This window comes from Lepidochelys olivacea (genome assembly GCF_965140295.1).
Source record: "Lepidochelys olivacea isolate rLepOli2 genome assembly, chromosome: 3".
Taxonomy (NCBI): Eukaryota; Metazoa; Chordata; order Testudines; family Cheloniidae; genus Lepidochelys; species Lepidochelys olivacea.
Window position 1 is genome coordinate 207,066,804 of NC_140413.1, and position 22,357 is coordinate 207,089,160.

A 22,357-nucleotide genomic window follows, 5' to 3' on the forward strand; every position below is an offset into this window, starting at 1 on the left:
CAAAATTCTGCAAGCATATAGAATTCGTTCCTTTTTCCTTGGTTTTAAAATTTGGAAGGGCCAAATCCTCAGCTGGTGTAAATGGGCATATCTCCATTGGCTTCGATGGAGCTGCATTGATTTACAGGCTTAAGGTGTCTCAGATCACCAGGCAGTGTTAGTGAGACAGCAGCCTGGGATGGGCTTTATAAAGATGCACTGTGGTGCATCACTCCCGTCATTTGTGCATATTGTGGGTTCAAGTCCTACATGAGCTGCTTCTTCTTCTTGTATACATTGTCTTCCAGTAGGGGAAAGGGTTTTCTCTCTTCCTGGGAGCACTCACAAACAGGGGCAGGGAGGTGTTCTCCCCAACACAGGACAGATTTGGGGGGAGCGGCATAGTATGGTGATGAGCATGGTATAAGACCCTATGTAGAAAGAATAACGTTCTCTTTGGACGACAGGTTTGCTCCCTATTCTGGAGCTGGACACAGCTGCTGGATGGGAATCCTTTCCCACAAGACTATATGTAGTTGTGGGATGGGTTCAGAAATGACCAGTGCCGGCTGAGAGCTGGGGGGACAGAGTTAGGACAGCCGGCTTCAGCAGTGTTACTGAGCATGCTCAGTACAATCCAAGCAGCAAATGTGGAGATGGGGGGCTCCCTGGCACAGGTAGCCATCCTGAGTCCTTACCCAGGGTTTTGGATGGGATTATACTTAGAATCATAGAATAGAATATCAGGGTTGGAAGGGACCTCAGGAGGTCATCTAGTCCAACCCCCTGCTCAAAGCAGGACCAATCCCCAATTTTTGCCCCAGATCCCTAAATGGCCCCCTCAAGCATTGAACTCACAACCCTGGGTTTAGCAGGCCAATGCTCAAACCACTGAGCTATCCCTCCCCACAGCGGCTAGCCCACGCCATCACCTGCACTGTTGCAGCGACACTTCTATTTTTAATGCCCTAGCTCAGTCAATGCTAGCATCTATACATCTACCGGGGCTGGAAATTACATCGCAGGCTGCAGTATCAACATATCCTATGGCACAGTGCAAACTCTCTTGCTGTTTGCCTCAGCTGCCCCGAGAATCTACAGGAGCAGCCTCATAAAAAATCTTCATGGGACCACGTGTTAAAGTGTGCAAGGGCATGGCCAGTTGGACCCCCTGCCCAAGTCCCCCTGGTTAGCAGCTGTGGAGGCTACTACAATCCATTGGGGAGCGGTGTCAGGCTCTGTCCTCTCAGACTTCTGGGCGTTACCCGTGTGGTATCATTCTCTGTTTGTATTACGGTAGCACTTACAGGCCCCAACTGAGATCCGGGTCCCATTGTGCTAGGTGCTGTGTATACACAAAGTAAATGAGAGTCTGTCAGCTCTTGGGAGACAATCTAAATAGGAATGAAAAGAAGTGATTTGGCATAACTCATAGAACAGCACATGGCAGTGCTAGGAATAGAATGGAGGTCTCCCGATTCCTTCTCCAGCACCCTACCCACTGCACCATACTACCTCCTCATCCGTTTATTTGAACTTTACACAAGAATAGAACGTCAGTGCATAATCAGGATTTGCCTATGTAAATTTGCTTAAATAGCCTCTGTATAATAGATGCTTCCAGTTGCTGGATAGCTGCATAAAACATAGGCAGAACATTATCTAAATATGATGTCAAACATGTATTAATAATATGCATGAGTAAAACTGAAGACATCATTTACGATTTTGTTCAGAATCCCTTCAAAATGAGTTAGCACCAGGATGTGATCCATGGATTATGTGTTAGTCCCACGGAAAGCCAGCCACAATTGATGGTTTAATAAACTGGTTGTATGCAATACTAACAACTAAGCCATGAGGGAATTAACGTATTTACAAACCCTAATTAGTAGTTTGTTACTGTGATACCAAATTTAAACAAATCTGTAGCATCACTGACCATCTGGGTTAGAAATCTCCATTTTGCATTTAATTAGAAAATAGTTGCGACAGCAAACTGGTCTTATTAGTTAGCTAATGATCCGCTATACACTAATTGAAATGAAGAATTCTATCCTGCAGGTTTGTGAAATGTTTTATATGTGAGAGTGAACAATCAAAAGACATGCTGTCCTTTGGGGCTTAGGAAAGTACAACAATTGATTAAATAAAATAAAAAAGATATTTTATTAAATAAAATGCGAATGACATAACTTTAAAAGTGTGTGACACCAATCTGGCAATTAGCGAGAGAGTGAGGGTTCATCCATTTCTGTTCCAGTTTTTAACTTTTACTTAAAACTACTTTGAGCCTATGCAAAGTAGAAACCAGGAAAGCTACACTATGTGAATGCAATTTCAATTTGAAGTTTCTGGCCCTTGTCAACCTGAAAACCCCAGGCTCAACTGGGAGCTGTGTATTTAGCTCATGCTTTGCTGTGGCTCAGGGAAGGGGAGGCAAAGTTGGCCCTAAGCCACCTTCATGCTTCCTTCCACCTTAGGTCCAACTGCATGACTCAGAGCTGTTCCAAGGCTGTTCTAAATTGCGCTGGCTGGAGAAGGAGCTGGCCTATGAGCAGGAGGATTGTGGTCTACACTATCATTCAAATGTCACTGCCCCAGGGTGCACTGCTCAGAGGATTCAGGAGCATTGTTCACTGCTACACATAAATACTACGGAAGCCTTGATCGAAGTTTGAATAGTGCCTCTCTCTAAGACCTCGTCTACACTGGCAAGTTTCTGCACAGTAAAGTAGCTTTCTGTGCTGTAACTCCGGAGGGGAACACACTCCCAAGACACTTAGTACGCAGACCCTGTGCAGTTGCAGCGCTGTAAAAGAACCATCCTGACAAGAGGCGCACAGCGTTCTGCACTGGGGGTACAGTGCCATGGTGCCAGTGTAGACACCCTGGTGGATTACAGCGCTGCGACTGGCCTCCGGGAGGTGTCCCACGATGCCTGTTCTCGCCTCTTTGGTCATCGGTTTGAACTCTACCGCCCTGCCCTCAGGTGACCAACCGTGGGCCCCATCCTGTACATTCCTTGGGAATGTTGAAAGTCCCCTTCCTGTTTGCTCGGTGACGCATGCAGTGGTCTCAGCGCGTCTTTCCAGGTGACCAGGCCTGCTCCACGCACCAGGCGATCCCCCGCTTGGAGCAGTGCCGAGCTGCTGGACCTCATCGGCATTTGGGGAGAGGAGGCTGCCCAGTCCCAGCTGCGCTCCAGCCGTAGGAATTATGATACCTATGGACAGATTTCATGATGCATGACAGAAAGGGGCCATGACCAGGACACACTGCAGGGCAGGGTCACGGTGAAGGAGCTGCAGAATGCCTACCACAAGGGGCGGGAGGCAAACCCACGAGCTGACGGTTTTACAAAGAGCTGTATGCGATACTCGGTGGTGACCCAACCTCCACTGCAAAGGCCACTGTGGATACTTCAGTGGCTCACATGCCAATCAAGAGTGGACCAAGCCAGGAGAAGGAAATCTTGGACAAGGATGGGGACCCAGAGGCAGAGGACGACTTGGAGTCAGAGATGCAGCCAGGAACTCTTTTCTATCCCGGAGGAGGCTAGCCAGGCACAGCTGTCTGAGCTTGGCAAAGCACAAACAGGAGAGGAGGCCCCTGGTAAGTGGATTTGATTTTGGGAATTGCTGAAGTGAGTTGCTGGGGGCAGGAAGGTTGCAGAAAGTGGGCTTGTGTCTGTGTGATGTGCGTACCACCACATGCCTAGTCTGAGTGGCGGAACAGGCTGTTGATTGACTCCCTCACTTCATGGGAATCTGCCTCAGAGATCTCCAGGAAACTCTCATGGAGATACTGGGCAATCCACTGCTGCAGGTTCTTTGGCAGAGCTGCTTTGTTTCTTGCCCCATTAACAGTAACTTTCCTGCACCACTTTGCCATCACGGGGTGGGGGACGGGGGCTGACCATCGCTGCATGCAGACAAGCCACATAGGGGCCAGGGCGGAAGCCACAGGCTTGGAGAGGACCCTCCCTTGATTCCCTGCTCACCCTCAGCAGCGAGATATCTTCCATAATGAACACAGCCTGTGGAAAGTGTCGGGACAGAAACGATTATCAGCCCCCCACTACAGTGCTGGCTCTCCCCAAGAGTCACCTGCCCAGTGTACAGCAGGGTCTGGGAACACTGATTTACCCTGCCCCTGCGACTACTCATTTGGGGGTCTTGTGGCTCATGTGTGCTTCCCTGGGGTCAGCCAGTTAGCGACAGGTGTGAGAGTACTGGCTGTGTCTTAAACCCCAGAATCAGTGTTCTGTGTGTTGCAAACAATACTGCTTCTGTGAAATGTTGCATTTTGGCTTCACAGAGATGACCTTGGGAGCCCAGCCTCCCTTTTTGATATCGCTGGCTGAATGACTGCGCAGAATTAGAAAGCGGCCACGAAAAGCTAAGGAGGACTTTCTGCATGACGTTATGATGCACTCTGCAGCCGAAAAAACAGGAATTGAAGGAGTGGCGGGACAGTGAGAAGAGGGACCAAAAGGAGAAAGCGGCGTGCCAGAACAAAGCCATGGAGCAGCTCTTTAACGTTATGGAGCACCCAGTGGACACGCTCCAGGTGATACTAACACTGCAAACTAAGCAGCTCCATGCCTGCTCCCCTGCAGCCGCTGTCGCAAAACTCTTTCCCATGCGCCCCCCAGACACCGCCAACACACTTTTATCAACCTCCTGGCTCCAGTCTGTACCCACAGCATTCCACTCATCCCCTGTCACAGTCCAGCACTGCAGACCCCCAGTACCCACTGCACTCAATACCCATCTCTCTTCAGTTTAGCCCTGTACTCTAACGGAGAAGTTTGGATATGCTCCCTGGACATACACAAATCTTTAACCGTCCTGGGACCCCACTGCCTCCTGGGACCTTCCCTTCTGCATCCCCCTCAGTGCTGATGTGTTTTTTTGTTTGTCTCTCTCCTCCAGTTGTTTTTTTAAATAAAATAGTTGTGCTGGTTTGAAAGCAATCTTTATTCTATTAATTGAAAGCAAACAGAGCCCTGCAAAGCAACAATTATCTTAAACCTTCATATTGCATCGTCTGCACCAATCACAATCACCTCCTAGCATTACAAGCACTGCACTCCCGAGCATAGCAACAAATATTAGTGGCTTTCAGCTTCAAATTGCTGCCTCAAGGCATCCCTGATCCTTATGGCCCCATGCTGCACCCCTCTAATAGCCCTGGTCTCTGGTTGTTCAAATTCAGCCTCCAGGCCCTGAGCCTCAACAGTCCAGCCCTGAGTGAAGCTTTCACTCTTCCCTTCACAAATATTATGGAGCATACAGCATGTGGCTATAAGCATAGGAATATTGTCATTGGCCAGGTCCAGCTTCCCATATAGGCAGCGCCAGCGAGCCTTTAAATGGCTAAAAGCACACTCAGTCATTCTGCAGTCTTGTTCAACCTGTTGTTGAACTGCTCCTTGCTGCTGTTAGGGTGCCCCGTGTATGGCTTCGTAAGCCATGACATTAAGGGGTAGGCAGGGTCTCCCAGGATCACAATGGGCATTTCGACTTCCCCTACGGTGATCTTCTGGTCCAGGAAGAAAGTCTCTGTTTTCAGCTTCCTGAACAGGCCAGTGTTCCGAAAGATGCATGAGTCATACACCTTTCTGGACCAGCCTGCGTTAATGTCCGTGAAACACCCACGGTTATCCACAAGTGCCTGGAGAACCATTGAGAAATACCCCTTGCTATTAATGTACTTGGTGGCTAGGTGGTCTGGTGCCAGAATTGGAATATGCATGCCATCTATCGCCCCTCCGCAGTTAGGGAAGTCCATTTGTGCAAAGCCATCCACAATGTCACGCATGTTGCCCAGAGTCACGGTCTTTCAGAGCAGGATGAGATTAATGGCCCTGCAGACTTCCATCAACACAAGTCCAACGGTCAGCTTTCCCACTCCAAACTGGTTAGTGACCGATCGGTAGCAGTCTGGAGTAGCCAGCTTCCACAGTGCAATTGCCACGCTCTTCTCCAGCATCAGGGCAGCTCTCATTCTCGTGTTCTTGCGCCGCAGGGCTGGGGCGAGCTCATCACACAGTCCCATGAATGTGGCTTTCCTCATCCAAAAGTTCTGCAGCCATTGGTCGTCATCCCAGACATGTGTGACAATGTGATCCCACCACTCAGTGCTTGTTTCCTGAGCCCAAAAACGGCGTTCCACTGTGGTCAGCACCTCCATGAATGCAATGAGCAATCTTGTGTTGTAGCTACTATGCATGGCGAGATCAACGTTGCACTCCTCTTGCCTTTGCAGTTTAAGGAATAACTCCACTGCCACTCGTGACGTGTTAGTCAGAGCGAGCAGCATATTGGTCAACAGTGCGGGATCCATTCCTGCGGACCAAAGAGGCAGAGCACACAGTGCACAAACCGTTGAAAGATGGTGCCAAATGTGGACGGAAGCACAGAGATTGCTGGGATGTGAAGCAGTGCATCATGGGGCATTGGGCCAGGACCCAGGATGCCCCGTGACCCCCTCCGCCTTCCCACAACTCTTAGTGGCAGAAGAGGAAGAGATGCTTAGTGGGATAGCTGCCCAGAGTGCACCGCTCCGAATACCGCTGCAAGTGTGAACACGTTATTGCGCAGGCAGCTGACAGTGTGAACACACAACAGCGGTTTCCCTTCAGCGCTCTCTGAGCAGTGCTGTAACTGCCAGCGCTGTAACTGTGCCAGGGTGGACACACCCTAAGTTATATGGCCACTGCCCTGTGCTGATTGCCACTTTAAATGTTTGCTATTCTGCTTTTCTAAAGTCATAGACATATGAACACGTTGTAGGTATTAGGACAGGAATCACAGATTAGTTGTCATATTCCTAGTACATATTTAGAACATCCCTGGTTCTTAAATTGTTTCTATTTTTAATAGCTTTACAGTTTTGTCAGCATTGTTTGAAGATAAAACTATCTGCCTTAGGTAGCCTTTCCCACAAAATAAAAACCAGGAGTCACCTGATGAAATTAAGCAGCAGCAGCTTTAATACAAACAAGAGGAAGTACTTTTTCACACAGTGCACAATTAACCCGTGGAACTCATTGCCATTGGATGTAGTGATAGCCAAAAGTAGAACTGGGTTTAAAAAAAGAACTAGATAAGTTCATGGAAGATATCCATCAATGGTTATAAGCCAAGATGATTGGTGATGCAACCACAAGTTTAGGGCAATCCTAACCATCTGACCGCCAGACCTTGGGAGAGAAAGATGGAGTTAATCACTTCAGCTGCCCTGTTCTGTATACTCCCTGAAGGTCTGTACTGGCCACTGTCGGAGACAGGATACAGGGCTAGATCGACCATTGCTCTGACCCAGAAGGGCCATTCTTATGTTCTTAGGCTATGTCTACACTTGAAGAGGTTTTGCGCTGTCAGTTTCACCGGTGATAGGGAATGGGTGAAAGAAAAGCGCTGGTTTGTGTACTCACTCACTTCCATAGGCATCAGAGAGTGTTCACGTTTGCAGCATTTCCATCGTGGATCAGAGCAGCACACTGAGGGCAGCTATCCCACAGTGCAGCTCTCTCCAGTTTGACTATAGGTCTTGTGGGAAAGGCGGGGGTGAGCACAGGGTCCAAGTGGAGGATCATTTGCTCTGTGAAGCAGCCGTGGTCACTTGGCCAGATGAGCACTTGCAAACAAAACAAGAAAGGGAGTTTCAAAGTTCCTGGGGCTTTACAGGGGGAGGGGCGGACATCTGTTTACCTGGTGTCAGAACAGCAGAGCTGCTGACCAGAGTGGTCATCCTAGGCACTGTGGGATATCCTCTGGAGGTTAAAAGCTGTTTACACAGGAAGAACATGTCTCCACTTGCACATCACCGCAAAAGAATCACCGGTAAGAGCTGTATGCCTCTCGTAGAGGTGGTTTCTTCTGAGTTTCACCACAAAAAGTCATTGGCAAGTGTAGATACTCCTGCGGTTTTTGCGCAAAAAAGGGACTTTTTGTGCTTTAAGTGGCAAGTGTAGACATGCCTTACAGAGACAAGGTGGATGAGGTAATATCTTTTACTGGACCAACTTCTGTTGGTGAAAGGGACAAGGTTTCCAGCTACAGGGAGCTCTTCTCTGGGAAAGGTACTCAGTGTTGCAGATAAATACAAGGTGGGACAGATTGGTCTCTTTGAATATGTTAACTCCTTACGCTAAACATTCAAGGTGAAGTGGCCCGTTAACACCTCTGCAGTCATAGGACAAAAAACGGGGGATAGTAGGTTGCATTAATAACATGTTTTTAGGCCCCCATCAGCACAGTGTCTGAGCATCTCACAACCTTTAACATATTTACCCCCGTACAACACCCCTGTGAGTTAGGGAAGTGCTGTTATCCCCAATTTACGGATGGAGAACTGAGGAACAGAGAGACCCCATCAAAGGTCACCCAGGAAATCTGTGCTAGAGCAGGGACTTGATGCCAGGCCTACCAAGTCTCAAGGTAGGATTCTACCCATAGGACCACCCTTCTCAAGTAGAGGGGATGCAGAATTTCTGATCTTCTTTCTAGAAATGTTAATCCTTACCTGTAACGTGAAACGGGGGTGCTCCTCCCAATTATTTTAATACAGGGGACAAGTTTAGAAAAAAAATTCCAAATCTTATCGTTCATGAATATATGTAGATACAAACACATTGACTGTAAATTAATGTTTTTTTCAATTAAGATGGAACATAAACCATCATGATACAAATGGGGCTTGATCTGACACCTGATGAATGGCAACAAAAAGACTCTGACTGATTTATTGGTCATTGGCCCACCCCCATAGGCTGGGCAGGGACTCTCTTTAGTTTTGTGCTTTGTACAACACTGAGCCTATTGCTGGCATTTAACAACTAATCATAATGGGGAGGCAGACCTGTTTCCTTTTCTGCAGATGTACACAGATTCCCAGGGATTGTCTCAAGCTTGCGATCGAATGTTAGGTAGCTCTTTAAAAACACAGGCTGCAAGTCTTAGTTAATTTTCACTTTGTCCCTTTATAGTTCTCTGCAGGACTATAGATATCGGGGGGGGGGGGGGGGGGCTGAGAAACTTTCCAGATTAAAGCAAAACATATACACTGAAAATAACAAACAACCAAATTGTTGCTGTTTTAACATGACTTGATATTGAGAAACTCTTTATATATTATAACAGACAATGAAGTTTCTGTAGGGGCTCTAAATCACTTAATGTTGAAAGGAATCCCCAGATGGCTTTATCAAGTCACTGTGTAAAATTGTTGGACATCTCCACCAGCTAATAAATTTGATTTGGGATTTGTTTTGCTGGCATTTGTTCAAACTCTCCGAGAACTATAGTTACTGTATTCGAATTCAAAATTGAAATGCCTGGTTTGCCATCCTCCGGGACCGAAAATAAAACTCAGGCATAGAATGTGAATGTTGGTTGGTTTTCTTTTTAAGTCGGTACATTATTATTTGAGGAGATATAGTGTAGGATAAAACCATTTATTTTGTTTCAAATATTTTATTGAGTAATAAAACTAGCTTACATTGTTGCCACATATGGGGATGTGTGCCTGTTACCATGGAAGGCAGGTAACTAAAGAAATCAGTACCCTAGTCCCACCATTTTTCACTTTATGATTCTGGCCTCCATGCTCCTTGTTCTTTATACCATGCAAAATACAACAGATGAAAAGACTAGATTGTGCTGTTAGATACAGCCCAGTGCAGACGCTGCGCTCTCTCTCTCAGAAGTAGCCCTGGGTGGCGCTGTGACTAGACACCAGGGGAGGTTGGGAAATGTGCTTTGTTCTTGTGAAAAACATAAATGAAAAGAAAGACAGTTTTGTTTCTGTCAAAAAACATTTCATAAAAAAAATCCAAACCCCAAACACTGAAAATGCTTTGAATTTCAGTGGCCAAAATGTGACAAATATTAAGTTTTTAGCTGATGTTTTTCTATCCCCCGCCAAAAAAGTTTAGTTTAAAAAAATGGAAATTTCTCATGGAATCTTTAACCATTTTTTAAAAGCTGTTTCAGATGAAACAGCTCTGCTAGTGACACCCTTCTGAGATGCAATTCTCTCCCCACTCATTCTTGCTCTGGGAGAGTAGCAGTTTGCTGCGGATCGATATCAGCACTGACCTATGCTCACGGCTGGCTCACCTGTGCTGGCCTGAGGCTCTGCCCCTCTCTGACCATCTGCTCTGGGGTGGAAGTGTGCAGCCGTGTAGTCCCGCTTACTCCTGTCTGATCGGATTGCCAGGTTCAGGTAGCCCACACGCGGGTTTAAACAGGGGGTGTCGCTGCTTTGTGCAGGCATCTGGCAAGGGACAATCTTGGCCTAAAACCAAAGGAATCTGGACTACATAACCAACATTTAGGGCCATTACTGAGATTTTCAAAGTCCACTGGTGGATTCAGCTGTGCAATGCTCATTCATTGCTGTGGCAGTTTGGTGGCTAAATCCCCTAGGTCAGCTTTGCCAAACTCAACCAATACCTCCAGGAATATGCAAGCTGATCATGATGCTGCCTCCCCAGACACTGTGCATTATTTGTCTGCCTAGCTGAGCCTTATGTAGGCAGTCCATTCCATTCCCACTGTGGTTCTGACTATAATCTCCTACGGCAGCTTCCTCCTCTCTAGCCTGCTGGACTCTCTCCATAACCCCTTTCAGTCTGTCTGAAATGCAGCCACAAAAATCATCCATTTTGTTTCAAGACCAGGAGAGGCAAGTCTCCCTGGGGAAGCGGAGAGAGAAGCCATGCAGTGCCCGACTTTCCTGATGCTGCGCCATAACACTGGAAGCCACCTGTTATTTATCAGCAGCCCCAAGAACTGTGTGTGGATATTGCCCAGTGTGCAGAACCTTGAGGAGCTACTAGCAGCTCCAGAAACATGAGGCATCACTGGGTGCATCTGTGAAAGGAAGGTTGGTTTTATGGTGGAGACACTGGGCTGGCACTCAGGAGGTCTGGTTCAAGTCCTGGTTTTTCCATGGACTCACTCTGTTGCCTTGGCAAGTCACTTAATTTCTTTGTGCCTCAGTTTCCTGTCTGCAAAGTGGGGATGACAGTACTTCTTTTTCTCCCACCCTTTGACTATCTTGTCTATTTGGACTGTAAATTCTTAGGGACTATGTGTTTGGACCGTGCCTAGCACAAGGAGCCTTGAGGAGATACAATTAACACTTGCTTCAAAATGAGAGATAATATCACAGAAAGAGGGCTGCTCGAAGACCATGCAATAAAAATGGATTTACTAACATATTCTGATGTACTCTGCTGACCCACTGAAACTAGGCTATAAAGGATAGATTTATTAAGGAAGTCAAGTACGAGCTATTACCTTTGTAAACTTCTCTTCTACACAGGCTGGACCTAGTGCCTTTTCTGTTTATGCCCTCCGTTTGGGGCCTGGGGAAGACATTGTCACCTCTTTGTTAAAATTTGTAGAAGATAAGAAGCTAAAAGCTCCATTTGTCATGACTTGTGTGGGAAGCATCACCAAAGCAACGCTGAGACTGGCCAACGCCACTGCTTCGAATACTAATCAGGTACCTGACACATGTAGTGATGTCTTAGCAATGCATATGCATAAATTGATGTGTGCACAGAGCTTTCCTGGAGATGTATTCTGTTCCCGATTAACTCATGGTGAAGTTTAAGGGCCAGATGTTCAGCAGGTGTAAACTGGCATAGCTTCCTTCAAGTTGATGCAGCTGAGGATCAGGCCCTCAGTGCAGCACGGCAAGCAGATCTCTAAATCTGTTCTGTTCTATGTCTAGCCATAACCCATAAACCATATTTTCTCAGTAAGTGCGTTATCTTTATTGCTGTGTGTTTAATTAAGCATTGAGGTAAATTAGATGGTACTAGTTCAATATTCAAGGATGTTTCTTAAACTATAAATAGACATTTCGATCATGTGTCTGGGTCCATTAACGGGCTTATGTGAACAATAAAATGTCTTCCTGTTAGTATTTATAGAAGGGGGAAGTGTCTCTGTGGCCAAGATTGCTGGGCTCTCCCTTCAGAGCTACGAGCCAAGTCCTGTCAGGCCACGGAACAGAGGTACTGGCCAGAAACCCTGCGACCAGCAGTGGCTGCATGGGATGGGTTCTTTCTGTGCCACGTCTGGCTCCCCAAAGTTAAAGGAAATGCCCTCTGCAACAGGACCCACTGGCTGGCTTCCTGAGATGGGGCCTTAGGCAATGTACATTTTTTTCACTTCTGGTCTGACCCAAAGTCCATTCACTTTGGTCACTTGAGGTATGTCCGAACTGCAATTAAAAACCCACAGCTGGCCTGAGTCAGCATGGGCTGGAGCCTGCGTTGTGGGAGCCCACAATGGGGGAGGGCCTGAATATCTACACTGCAATTAAACAGCCCCTTAGCCTAAACCCTGCTAGCCCAAGTCAGCTGGCCTGGGCCAGCCGCCGGTTTTTAACTGTGGTGTAGACAGACCTTTGCAGAGCTGGGAGTAGAACCCAAAGTCTTTATATTGTTGTTCATAATAAAAATAACAATAATTGATCATTAAAAATGCTACTTTTTCTATATTTAAAAAAAACCATAAATGCCCTGCTGTTTATTGTATGGAGGAGAGATCAGTGAGTGGGAGTTTGTTTGTTTTTAAATCAGTGAGAGCTTACCCTTGAATCTAACATATTTGCTCCAGGACTATGTCGCCATGGGAGTTTTATGCTACATGGAACCAAGGAAAAATCAATGTAAAAATTGGGGATTATACAACAATTGTGCATTATTTCTAAGCCAGGTCTGAGTCATGTGGGCTTCTCCTTTGTTAATAAATCTACTGGAAGAGACAAATGTACAAGCCTACTTAAAAGGGGCTAGTGATTTTGAGTGTCTGGGTATTTGAGGGGCCCCACTTGGTGCCCACTAATGGGGCTTGATTTTCAGAAAGCGCTGGGCACCTGTCCTTTAAAAATCAGAGCCCTTTGAGGTGAGTCTCAGGCAGAGCACTCCAAAGCAGCAGCGCCCAAAATCATTAGTCAGTTTCTAAAATGTGAGTGGTGTGTGCACGTGGGTGTATGCATGCCTGTGCATGTGTGTATATAATGTCCATGCAGTGGCAACAAACTATTCCAAGACCCTGAGTTTCCCGTAAGTGCAAATTTGTTGAACAGCATCTTTCCCATGTTGCTGAAAAGTTCCTTTGTTGGCAATATAAACAGAGACTATATGTGAATAATGATTAAAAACTTGGTGTTTGAACAAGCTGGGAATGCTCTTTTGTTTCCATCTAAGTTACAGTTGCAACAGAAGCTGTTTACAAGAACACTAAAGATCGCTCGGTTGGTATTTTAATGGTAGTTCTCTGCATTTCCATTCAGGAGACCCAGTATAATTCCCACTCTTTGGCTCTCCTGTCCATGAATGACAGGCGCTTCTGGGGCAGGGAATGCATCTTTTGTCCTTCAACTGTGATTCCTTTTGACAATGAAAGAGTGATATTGATGTTTTCCAAAGGTTTCCCATCCACCCCCCTCAAAGACGAATGACAGCTGCAAGAAAAAGTCTGGAAGGCAAAAGGGTTTAATGTCCTAGAAAATTCAGGGTTCTGTGGAGCATGCAGAAGATTTTCAAAGGGGTACCTCACCGATTACTCACCTGTCACTTTCCATCCCCCAAAGCACCCAGAAATGACAAACCAGTGGCAGAGAGGCGACTACACCTCTGAGGAAGAATGGACTTGTTAAGATGCGGAGCTGCAGCCTGGGCACTCTCTTTCCTGTGTGATCTTAAATAAGTTAGAACCACTCTGGCCTTCGGGTTCCTTGAGTGTCAAATGGGAGTCTCAGGGCTTCCCCACCTCCCCGTGTTGCTGGGAGGCTTCCAGTAGTTCAGTGATGTCTGGGAGGCACTTTGAATTCTTTGTATCAAAGGCATTTTGTGATGGCAAATTGTCATGCATACCTGGAATTATGCCAGGTCTAGGCCTGAGTAATCCAAAGAGTCCAAGTACTTGTCAAGCTGGCAGGTCAAAGGAAAACAAGATATTATGGTGCTTTCCCATGTCGCTCCACGTCTGGCAGCTGAATTCCAACATTCTAGTGATTCCCCCCCCCCCAATGTTGAGTACTTCCACAAAAAGAATTCTAACGCTCTATGCTACTCTCTGGCGTTGCCGCTCCACACATTCCCCCACTCATTCAGCTTCCCCAGGGGTGACTTACCTGACTGCTAGGGGAGCTGAAACATGAAGACCTGTATTTCCTAAGCAAAGCCAACAGCTGTGCCTGCTAAATTGCTTACACATCTGTTGCACTCTCAGACCCCTATATCTGTATACCACATTGCCTATTTGCATGCATGGTTACTCACCTATTGTATCCCCACTATGATCATCTGACCCAAAGCAACTCTCAGTACTCTTTTTCAGGTGGTTATTTCAAATGGTTTGAATATATACCAGTAGAGCTTCTGTTAGGTATACTGACCCGCCTTTCCAAAAGTGACTAGTAAACTGAGGTGTCTCCATTTTGGGATGTCCACTTTGGGGTCTCTGAAAGGGGCCTGATTCTTCTTAAGATTCTAGAATGAATGTAAAAAGAACAGGAGGACTTGTGGCACTAGAGACTAACAAATTTATTTGAGCATAAGCTTTCGTGAGCTACAGCTCACTTCATCGGATGCATGCAGTGGGAAATACAGTAGGGCGATTGTATATACACAGAGAACATGAAACAATGGGTGTTACCATACACACTGTAGCGAGAGTGATCAGGAAAGGTGAGCAGGAAAGAAAAAAAACCTTTTGTAGTGATAATCAAGGTGGGCCATTTCCAGCAGTTGACAAGAACGTGTGAGGAACAGTAGGGGGGGAAATAAACATGGGGAAATAGTTTTACTTTGTGTAATGACACATCCACTCCCAGTCTTTATTCAAGCCTAATTTAATGGTGTCCAGTTTGCAAATTAATTCCAATTCAGCAGTCTCTCCTTGGAGTCTGTAGCTCACGGAAGCTTACGCTCAAATAAATGGGTTAGTCTCTAAGGTGCCACAAGTCCTCCTTTTCTTTTTGCGGATACAGACTAACACGGCTGCTACTCTGAAACCTAGAACGAATGTGTGTCAGCCTATTGAGATGTCCTTGATACCAGAATGTGAATAAAGCAATGTACACCATGTTGGCAACTGACGTCCAGTTCTGCTGTTTTAATTGTTGTTAGATTATTCATCTAAATGAGAGGTTTGAAATCGTCTCCTTGGTGGGAACCCTGAACAAAGCACCTCATCTCCACATCTGCCTGTCTGATAAGGATGGGAAGACTGTCGGAGGGCATGTTATAAGTGACTTGGAAGTCTTCACTACAGCTGAGATAGTGATCGGCGAATGCACAGGCCTGCAGTTCACCCGGGAGATGGATGATCGCACAGGTTTTCCAGAACTTGTCATTAGTTCTTGCTCTGAAAAGGCTTAGTAATTTCTGCCCTGTAAATTATGTGCCATGCCTCAAAAAAAGTGGATTAAATAAATGGGGTTGGAGCATGCCTTCCTTTCTCTTAGCTTTTAGCTTATTGATTCAGACATATTTTCACGCAGAGAATAATCAATTCTTCAGTGGGTGGACAGAATAAAATAATTTCAGGCAAACTCTTCAAATGACTTGTCATTAATTTGCCTTTTGCCAGCACTTGTTCACTCCAAACAAGATGTGTTTAGCTTCCTCCAAGTATTAACTGAGTTGTGCCCTGGGGATTTTCTGGGACTGATTGGCCAGGAAGGAGGGGGGCGGTGGGGGCTGGCGAGGGCTAATGAATGCACTATGTTTGCTCATCTTTACAGAGTCACTTATTACCACTAATTGGGAGGGACAGTTCAAACAAGCACAGAGGAGCAGTTGTCACATGAGCGTGACATGGTTTTAAAGAGGCAGTCAGGGACGATTGCACTGCCTGGTCCTGGCCCCTGAACTCTGCAGCATCCTGGCTGGCAGCCTAGCATATCTCCTCCTCAAAGTGGAGCCTTTGTCAGGGAGTGCTATTAGAAGTCAGCAGTCTTAAGAAATCTGGGCAAGACAAGTCATTTCAGGGAGCTATAGACAGACATGCAGCTGTCTGGGACACTTAGAAAGTCAACAGCTGACGGAAGGGGTGGACTTCTGGCTTGGCTCAAATGGATTTAAAGATGTGATCTGAATTAATTTGTGGTGCATAGTTTGGGTTTGTTTTCTTAAAGAGTTCCTTTGATTTAAGAATACTTGGTGGTAGTAGGAGTCTAATATTAATACCAGACATGCTTTGTACATTGTTTCACAATGGCATGACGGTACCTGTTGATTGTTTCCTATCTGCTGTACTTAGCAGAATGCAGAAATGTTAATTTCTGACTCTGTTCGGATGGAATGGCACCCCCTTCAAACTCAGCTAATATTTCCAAGTTATTTTTGCTTTAAAGTGTTTCCCTTCCAAGTAAATACTCTTTTATTCACTGTGACATTCCCTGATTAAAACTATTTGAATTATTCTGTTTGTATCAGGATGTGTCTTTCACATATAAATTTACCTTCAGCTTCAGCATCAATATGTTTTGCTGGTTTTTGTGGGGGAATCTTTTATTGAAAGAATTAACCAGGGGTAAATATATTGGAAATATTAACACAATTTTGTTTACCTGCTACATTTTTGGTTCAGGATAAGTTGTCCAATGGGGAATTGTAATAGGTTGGAAGTAATGGGTGGCATGTGATGTTATATGGGTGTGTGGAAGTGCGTGAGAGAACAAACTTTATGGAACAGGGATATATAATGAAGACTTGTTACATTAGGTTGTAAATCCGAAAGCTGAGTGTAGTCCAATGGGACTATAGTAAGGGCCAGATTCTGATTTACACTTAGGCCCCCTCTACACGTCATTGGCAATTAATATATTATTATTATCAATCATGATAATAATATTGTGTCCAAAGTCCCTCCAGTTGGGATTGGGGCTGCACAGTGTAGGGTGCTGTACAAACATCCCCTTTAAGGTCTATTTACATTGCCAGTGTGGTGTAAAAGGCACTCTGTGTAAATGAGAATCAGACCCCAAGTGTTTGCACAATCGGGCCCTTAACGCAATAAAATTAATCCTTGATGACCAAGCGGTCGGGCTGAGCTTTGAATTCTTGTTTTATTAATTCTTCCAAAGAACTGACCAGTGTAAAACTAGACGGTAATGGAGTTTATTGATGTGAGGCCAAATTCCATCACCCTTTGTCCATTCTGAGTAGTGCCTGCCTCTGAAAATAGCTCCCCTGGTGTCAGTAAGGTTCCTCTTGGAGTCAGGAGCACGAGTGAGGGTGGCAGAATTGGTCATTTGACTTTTATCAGCTCACACATGTCCATTTCTGGGGGTGTAAAATGGGAGGCCTGACTCCAGGGACAGTTGCAGGTGCTCAGAACCTCTCAGGATCAGGCCCTCAGGACCCCGGTACCAAGTCAGCCAAATTGTTTCATCTGAAGTATATGTGTAAGTGCTCTGGTAAAGGAGGGTGGTTTGTTGAACGGGAGTCCAAATCCTGCTCGCCTGTTCGCTCGATGAGTCCCTATTGAAGTCAATTAACTGTTCTCCCAGGCCTCACAGAGAGCTGGTTTGGGGTGAGAATGAGTAGGGCTGAGAGGACCACACATCTCACTCCCCCTTAACCCTATGCCCTACAGAGGTAGTATAATCCTCAGGAAATACAATACAGCCCACACTGTAGGTATAGGGGCACCCCGATCGGCATCCTGGAGATTATGTCTTTAGGGATAATCCTTGGTAGCATGAGTCCTTTTGCCAGAGAGTCTGGACACCATGGATCCATGGCTGAGGTGATGGCTTTGAATGGTTATTGATTCCCTGGGGGTCACCATGGATCTCAGGGGATCTGCAGGTTTGGGGGAGTTGGTCCCATGGCCTCTTCTGTCACCTAGCAGAAAAATGTGAGGAAATCATGCAGTGATTTCCTCCCCCTTCAGTTCCTGGGGTGGGTTTTCCAATAGGAGGGGAGTGAGCCAGACCACTGGATTCCATTAGTCCTTGTTTGCTACCTGACTTTGAATTGTAGATTCCAGTTAGGGTCCAGCTTTCAGCCAGCGTTTCCAATCTTATATTCTAGTCTGATTTTTTCTTTTTTTTTAAAGGAAAAGTGGAAATGACAGGCTGGGTTTTTGTTTAAATAGTTATTCCCGTTCCCTTGGCAAAAAGTGCTACCTTTTCTGTTTCATTGCGGGAATACAGAGATTATGTGCATCTGCAGCCGGGCTGAAAGTACGTTCTCAAGATGCGTTCTACACACATTGTTACAGAAGACGATAAAGCTAAGGAAACCATCTTAATCTGAGAAGTTAGACTAAGCGGCGAACGCACCAGCAAAAATTGTTTGTGTGTGATTTGAATTCTAATTGACCATAAAGATACTTTCAAAAATTATATTGTCAGGGGACTTAATAAGAAATTAGAACATTTATCTGAGCATGGAGAAAAGAAAATGAATTTGTTTTGCACTCTCGTCTGTTTTAGATTTCTTGTGTCATAATAGAATGAATTTGTTGTTCATTGATACCTTAAGATACATAGGGTGTTGTGTTTTTTGAAGGATGAAAACAATGTGCCCTTCACTTTTGCATGAATGAATGAATTCATTTATTTTTCTTAACATCCGGAAGTCATTTATTTTGCCCTGAGACATCTGCAGGGTCTGTTTACGTATGATGGTTGCAGGATATTTGGCAAGGATAGAAAAACCATGGGCTGTAATTGTTCTTGGTAAAGCCTAGCATTGTGGTGGGCTGTGGGTAAATACTGGAATAATAAGTATATGCTGATCAATTAGGAAGCTTAAATGAACTTATTTAAGAAATATTTAAAATGTTTAATTTAAGCAAAATAAAGGGGACATACCTCAGGTAATTTTGCTGATCATTTGCCCTTACATGGGCAATGATATTTACAGGCAGCCATAATTTATTTCTGCCTTCATTTCCCCAACAATATTTTAAACTATTTTAATTGTCCTTTTAAGGCCATGAATGACTCAGAAGTTTTAGTAAATAGCCATCACAATTAATTGAATGTTCCGGTCGGTGTCATGTGTTGTTTTCTGTCATAGTTTAGCATTAATTAATGGATATCTCTTTATTTAAGAAAGAATGAAATTACCAGCTACTGAAGGCAAAATCCTGGTCCATTGCAGCCAATGGCAAAGCTCCCATTGATTTTAATGGGGCCCAGGTTTCCATCTGAGGGTTTAAACATTAATATTGAAAATACTCAAAAGTAGAAAAACAGTTTTTAAAAGGGTTTTCCTTTCCTTATTTTTGTGCATTATTGTACACTGTATTCCTTATGGTTTAATACCCACAAACTTTTTCTACTGTTAGTTTTTCATTTCATAACAATTTCTAGATTTTTATATTTAGAAGAGGCATTTTTTCTATTAGTTTTATTTTTATACCTTAATTTTTTTTTAATTTCTCCATATCTGTGGAAAGCACCTCTCCTGTAGCTTTAAAATGCTGGTATTAAAAATGTATTAATGTAAGGGAAAATCCTAGATATATTTAACTTGCCTTCTTTAAAACTAAGACCATATTCAGCAAAATATTTCAGCATGTGCTTAACTTTAAGTGCATACCTAAGACCATCCTTATTTAGCAACGCATCTCAGTAGCTGCTTAAGTCGCATTGAATCAGTGTTAAAGTTAAGTGTACATTTAAGTGTTTTGATGAACTGGGACCTTAGTCATCCCTACCAAAAAGATTGCAAACCACTCATCATCTATCAAAAATGCCCTTCTCATGTCATTCTCCAGTCCCCAAATCCCAAGAAAATAAAAGATCCTTGAGATACTGTTTTTCTTTGGACGGATAAATACACATCTTTTATCTTAAGTTTTTCTCTCTTTCCAGTATGCATCGTGGACCATGTCACTCGAATTGTAAATTCTCCAAAGAGACAATAACTTGCTTTGGAACGGCGGTGTCATCATCTAAAGTGTGCAGTTGTGTTTTGGTGTCAACAATAAAGATGTTCTTTTCTCTGCATCCACCTCCTATTCTCTTCTGCATAGGAGCTCACAAGGGTGTCGAAGGACCACATTCTTCCAGGGATGTAGGCTCCTACATTTAATTGGTTTCCATGGCAGTTAGAAGCCGTAATACCTTTCAGGATCTGGGCCTAGGTGCCACTTTGCGAAGGAGGAGTCCCCTGGAAACCAAATCCTTTGCTTCTGCTGTTCTGGGCTCCGATCCTACAAGCTGATCTATGTGGAAAGACTCCTGCAACCTGCACAAAACCTCACCTATCTCAGGTTTGGGGACTGGGCCATTTTGAATCCAGAGTTCATCTTTAAACCTCCCTCTCTTACTTAGCGATGCCTTATTGCTACCCTCCTGCTGGAGAGCCTCCAGTGGGGTTTACCAGGCAGCAGCAAAGACGTTAGAGATGGAAGACACCCATTCGAGCATCAGATCCATCCCTTCTGTAAGTGCAGAACACGGGGTTCGCACAGGTGTTAAGCAACTTCAACTCCCATTGAATCAGGTGGACACTCAGCCCTTCCCAGGAGGTACTAAGGCCCAGACCCTCAAAGGTATTTAGGCTCCTAAGTCCCAATGGGATCTTGGCCTCAGCACTTTGAAGAAGGGACCTGCAGTCCCTTCATTCCTTCCGCAGACTTCTGCAAAGCAACTTTCATGCTGGTGCCAACATCCTTCCTTACCTACCCCGGGAAGTGTAACAATGATAGCTAGCAAAAAGAAAAGGAGGACTTGTGGCACCTTAGAGACTAACCAATTTATTTGAGCATAAGCTTTCGTGAGCTACAGCTCACTTCATCGGATGCATCTGATGAAGTGAGCTGTAGCTCACGAAAGCTTATGCTCAAATAAATTGGTTAGTCTCTAAGGTGCCACAAGTACTCCTTTTCTTTTTGCGAATACAGACTAACACGGCTGTTACTCTGAAACCAATGATAGATAGATAGAAACACCAGCATTCAGAACACTAAGGGCCAGATTCTGATCCCCTCACTCCTGGGAAAAGCATCTTCCTCCATAAGTAGTCCCAACAGTCTGCAGGAGGAAGAGTGGCAGGATCTGCCTCCGAATAAAAGCAATTCCCTCCCACCCCCTGAACACTTACTTCTTTGCATCCTGATTTCATGTCGTTTATATTTTCTTTCACAGTCTCCCCTCCCCCACAGCTCCTCCGGTGGCACTTAGAGTGCAAAGCCTTGGCAAGTAGCTTTCCCCCAACCTTCTGCTCTGCACACAGCCTAACAGAGAGCGATACAGCCTGCTTGCTACCTCCCCTTGAGATCAAGTACTCTGTATGCCTCCACTTTATCCGGCCGGAGTATATTTAAAATAATCTAGTGGTTTTAGACAGGGGCAATGTAGGATTCTCTTTGGCTTGGTTAACTGGTGTTCCCTACCAATGGTGTAGCATTCGATTTAATTGTAGGTGTGTATAAAGTACACTGTGAATGTAATGCAAAGTTTATGACGGCATCTCTGAAGTAGATGTCCATGGATTCGATTGTTGCTTTTATCATCCGGCAAATACCAGGGTATAAATAGGATGGCACTTAGTTGGTGTGATAATCAGGAATAATCTGATTTTTAATATAACGTCTCCATGAAAAGGTTTTGGAAATAATATATCAAATTAATGGTTTACAAGAATGGTTTTAAACATTTGAAGGGGGAGAGAAAAAACCAAACAGCTTACCTACAGACCTTTTCTGTACCATGAATAAATTCGCTCTTGGCCTAAAACTGAAGCCTAAAATTGGTTTTGATTTTTCTTTAAAATTCAAATGTCTGATGTTCTTAAATTGAACAAATGCTATTTTTAAAAAATATATCAGGCTCCAACATCTGCAGATTATGATTTGCATTTTGAAATTGGCTGCTTGAATTGAACAGGGATGAATACTGTCAGTCTTCTTTTATTCACTCAGTTTATTTAATGAAATGCTAGAGGTCAACCCTTTGTCCTTAAATTAGTTACTATAGAAATCTTTTTGTACTTTTCTGCTTGTTATGATGTCTTCTAAGCAGAAGAAAAGGTTGCCATTAATTATGTCTTTGTTGAATATGGATATCTATTCATAGTTAGTTAAACAGTTTCAAACAAAATTAGCATTGAGCAACTCTTAGGCCGGCTTTAGGTTGGTTATCAAGAATTTTTTGCTAAGAGAATGCTCTTCTGCAAGTGTGCATTATCTAATATATTCAGCTTTCAGTAGCTAATTTTTTTTCCAGATGAAGATGGGCTTAATTGAGGTTGTGCTTTTAAGTTTGTAGAGCTCTTCAGCATCCCATACAAAAGCATCTAGAGGCTTTTCATTTGTCTTGAGTATGTTTTAGATGTAGAAATATTATTTACTTTAAACTCCAAATCAAAAGGCGC

General features: G+C 44.5%; 1 protein-coding gene across 3 annotated transcripts in view; it reads left to right on the top strand.

Annotated features, from left to right (window-relative positions):
- LOC311518549 (bifunctional protein GlmU-like) overlaps positions 1–20,726 on the top strand; it is a 131,533-nt gene extending 110,807 nt beyond the window's left edge. For 2 of the 3 annotated variants that reach the window (XM_084624473.1, XM_084624475.1), the window contains 3 exons: positions 11,320–11,502; positions 15,146–15,353; positions 19,852–20,726. In XM_084624473.1, coding sequence (XP_084480599.1) covers positions 11,320–11,502; positions 15,146–15,353; positions 19,852–19,904 — 444 coding nt within the window. In that variant the 3' untranslated portion in view covers positions 19,905–20,726. Of the gene's footprint in view, positions 1–11,319; positions 11,503–15,145; positions 16,445–19,851 lie in introns of those variants that run through there. The other variant, XM_084624474.1, reaches the window with a different exon arrangement.
- The last annotated feature ends 1,631 nt before the right edge of the window (positions 20,727–22,357 follow it).